Source organism: Medicago truncatula, chromosome 5 (assembly GCF_003473485.1).
Source record: "Medicago truncatula cultivar Jemalong A17 chromosome 5, MtrunA17r5.0-ANR, whole genome shotgun sequence".
NCBI classification, from domain to species: Eukaryota; Viridiplantae; Streptophyta; class Magnoliopsida; order Fabales; family Fabaceae; genus Medicago; species Medicago truncatula.
Window position 1 is genome coordinate 12,713,745 of NC_053046.1, and position 3,966 is coordinate 12,717,710.

General features: G+C 32.3%; 1 protein-coding gene across 1 annotated transcript; it reads right to left on the reverse strand.

Moving 5' to 3' along the window:
* Positions 1-2,272, reverse strand: LOC11418769 (protein RGF1 INDUCIBLE TRANSCRIPTION FACTOR 1). Its single transcript, XM_003612837.4, has 4 exons — positions 2,005-2,272; positions 1,686-1,883; positions 1,164-1,379; positions 1-643 (listed from the first exon to the last, which is right to left on the reverse strand). The coding sequence occupies exons 1-4, from the start codon at positions 2,068-2,070 to the stop codon at positions 401-403; spliced, it is 723 nt and encodes a 240-aa protein (XP_003612885.1). The 5' UTR covers positions 2,071-2,272; the 3' UTR covers positions 1-400.
* Between the last annotated feature and the right edge of the window lie 1,694 nt (positions 2,273-3,966).

Sequence of the window (3,966 nt, forward strand, 5' to 3'; positions counted from 1 at the left end):
TGTATATATAATATGATCTCTTTTATTTTTTCTATTACCATATTTAGATATAGCACCTTTTTCCAAAGGAGTACATTTTCATTTCCTTTCTTCCCCCACTTACTAACCCAATATTTACATCACCAACCAAAAAACTTAGGTATAATTACTTTGGTAAAACAAACCTATATTAAAAAAGACTTACTAGTTTTGCTACACGCACGGGTACGTCCACCCATTCTTTTTGCTAAATGCACCACCAACTATTTCACAGGTGTCTTTTATTTTCTACTACCTCAACCTTTTCCACTTCTATTTGGATTTTTTTATATACACAAAACACTAGAAAACATTGTTTATCTTAATAAAAGTTAAAAAAAAAAAAAAAAAAGTACTTGCATTAGTATATATATCAGGGGCATTATAGCAAATAATAATCTACATCAAGTCCCCCCAATGGGGCTCTATGTGGTATTCCCTTTCTTCTCTTGGCTGTTCTGTAATTAACTGAAGTTGGGGGTGGTGTAGATGGTGTGAAGCTTTGAACTTTGATTTTCTTCTGACGGCTATGAATGTTGTTGCTACTGTATGACTCCTCAGAATCTGATGCCATTGCTGTTAAATGTCTCTTTTTCTTCTGGAAGTTCTTAGATGTCCCCACAATCTACAATTCACATTCACATTGATTGATTAATAAACCAATTAACCAAAACTGAATAGTACAATTAACAACATAAACTTGTTGAACACATAATAGTTATGATTTTGACAAAGATGGATTTTATAAGTCAATATTCAAATCCCAACATTCATGGTTTTTTAATGCTCTGAAGAAATTTATGCAAAAGATGATTAAATTGAAGGATACAAGAGTCTCGTGAATCAAATGGTACCTATTATGAAAAAGTCAACCTCAACTCATTTTAACCCATCAAAAGTTTCTTACTAGCTTGAAAAGAAAGCAAATACATCATCCAATGTTGTCAATCAATCACAAATCCCAGAAAATATTAGTTTGTTCAAATTCCGCTACACAACATTGTTATGGCGCTGCTATAGCTCACTATAGCTGAGCTATTTGACAACATTTTATACTACATGGCGTATAGCCGAACAACAACGATATGTTCAAATTCGATGAAAATACATTGGTGGAAAAAACAAAGTAAAGTAAAGTAAATTACCTTGCAACCAAGAGAACAGAACCGGAAGGAATCAAGAAGGCTACGCTCACAAACTTCACAAGTGTTTGTGACACCTTTCCCTGGCCTTGGTTGAGGCCTTTCATTCAAAAACACAACCCTTGCACTGTTGATAATGTAGGTTTGAACACCAGCAATGTCCAAGTGTTTCTGAATCTCATTCACCCTTATCACATCATGGTATGAAGACCTCCTAATCTGTTACAAACCATACAAAAAACAAACTTTAGCACATTTATTAAACATTATACATCAATGGTTAAACATTATTCACACACATTGAAAAAATAGCTGAAAATCAGCAAAAGGTCACATTTTTTTTAAAACCCATTTGAGAACAAGACATAGATCTCAACACAGAAAACAAAAGTGGAACTTTTAACTGAAATTAACCCAAAAAAAGAACGAATCTATAAGTAGCCCATGAACCAAAATGTGTCAGATTATAAGTTTTTCTACAAAAAGTAATTTTTTTTATGAATCGATTGAACAATGAAGACAAACCTGAATGTAACGGTGGTCTTTGTGATAAGCAAGACAGAGAGAACAAAGAGGACCATTCATACAATCCAAACAATACATGTTACATTCACTCTTGTGAGAATCAGCATGTATCTTGCATTGAACAAAGAAAGCTTCTTTCAACAATGGTTTCAACCATGGTGGCCATCTGTTATCATCATCATCAGGTCCTCCAGCACCCTATTCAAAAATCAAATCAAAAATCAATAAAAACAGAACATAATACAATGTATAAAAAACAGAAGACATTAACATTAAAAACAAAAAAACCATTAAGAATCTAGTGGTAGATTGTGCATACCATGATTCTCCTGTTCTTTGGTTTGATTTCTCTGACACTGGTATTTTCTTGATTTTCAATTGCCATTGGTGTGTGTGTGGTTTGAAGTTTGAATGTGAAAAAGTGAATGGTGTTTGGTTTTTTGAGTAGAGAGAGAGAGAGAGAGAGAGAGAGAAAAAGAAGAGAGAGAGGCAGAAAAATAGGGTTTGAAGTTGAGAGTTAGAGAAGTAAAGAAGAGTGAGGGAGGGAATGGGTTCTTGTAGGGCTTGGAAGCGGTAGATAGCGTTTTTTGTTAGAGAGAGAGAAAGAGAGGGGTAAGGTCGTTCTTATCCTCACAAAGTCTTCATCCAAACCTAGCTCCAAACCTGATTCCGAACCTCAGATGCGTTGGGAGTAAGGAATCCACCTCCTTATTTCCTTTAATTTTTTATTTTATATAATAATCTTTAATTAAATATTGAATCAAATCAGTTTGTTATCCAAAAAAAATAAAAAATACTCTTTCCACAATTTAATCCGATTATGTAGGTATTTAAATATTAAAATTTAAATAATAATCAGTAAATTATTTCAAACTTGTGGAATAGTAAAAAAAAAAAAAAAAGAGTCAATTAATTTAGACAATTGTTCTTTAGACATCTCAAATTGACTTGCAATCAGGTCGTAACTCTCAATAAATTTTTACTTTTTTTAGAAAAATTTAATTGGGTCGTAATTATCGACGGTTAACTATTTTCAACAAGGTGAACATATTTAATGTGCTTGGAACAAAATATGTGAGCTCCAACCACTAGACTACTTGACAATAAAAATAAAAAAATTAAATCCATAGTTTTTTTATAAACCAAAATACTTATAAGCCTAAACACAATGAGGTTCAACGCAGACAAACTTGAACCTTCTCCGTCCAACAAAGAACCTCAACAACTAACCTTAGATTTCATGAACTTGCAACGCCTTAACGACTAATGAACGTTGAGTTTGACATTGACGGGGCGCTGTGGATAACGGTCCTTCGTCAACTCTCCAATGACTCCACACCTATGCCTACAAAAGACACCCTTAATCAATTTAAAGCACACAATTTCTATCATTTAACACTTTGCACTCTTTGATCTTGTATTGACATGAGCATCGAAGTGCGTGTAGGTACCCTCAAACTTTAATCTTGAAGAATTGTTGCTCGACACCAGCCACCATTTATGATCACTTCGTATCAATGGCCATTTTTATTTGAAGTTTTGCATTACAATTTCAAAATTTTACATTTGTTTTGGTGCTGCAAAATCTTAAAGAAACTAATTGTTATGGTCCTCCAAATTTCACAATTTTGACATTGATATTCCTAAGATTAAACACAGTTAGCCCCATATTTTCCATTCTTCGATTTTTACCCGCTAGTTTACCCACTTGGATTAGTCTGAAAGTGTTGACTTGGAATCTTGAAATGTGCTTCTTCTTAAGGTTTCAAGTTCGATTCTCTCTGGTGTCAATTTAGGTGGGCTAGTTTAGTTTCTTAAAAAAAAAAAAAAGTTTTACCTTATTTTGCTTTTGGTAGTCTCCCATTGAGATTTTGACCTTGATTATATTTTATAAAAGTCATAACAATTGTAAAATTATAAATAATATATATGCAAAATTAATTAAAAAATTATAAAATGAAATGTCGTCACATAGCTTATATTTTACTCTCTCTATATATATACACACATATACATACACAACATATATATATATATATATACACACATAAATATAAAATTTTAAAAATTAAAATAATGTATTTTTAAGTCAAAATATCAATAGGAGACTGACATATGCTAAAAGGGATAAACTTGGGGCCACAATTGAGCAATTGAAGTTTAAGGGCCAAAATCAAATAATTGTGAAATTTGTGGGTCAAACTAAAAAAACCAAACTTGCAGGACCAAAATCAAGCAATTATAAAATTTGGGGTCAAAACTCTATTTAAGCTTATTCTTT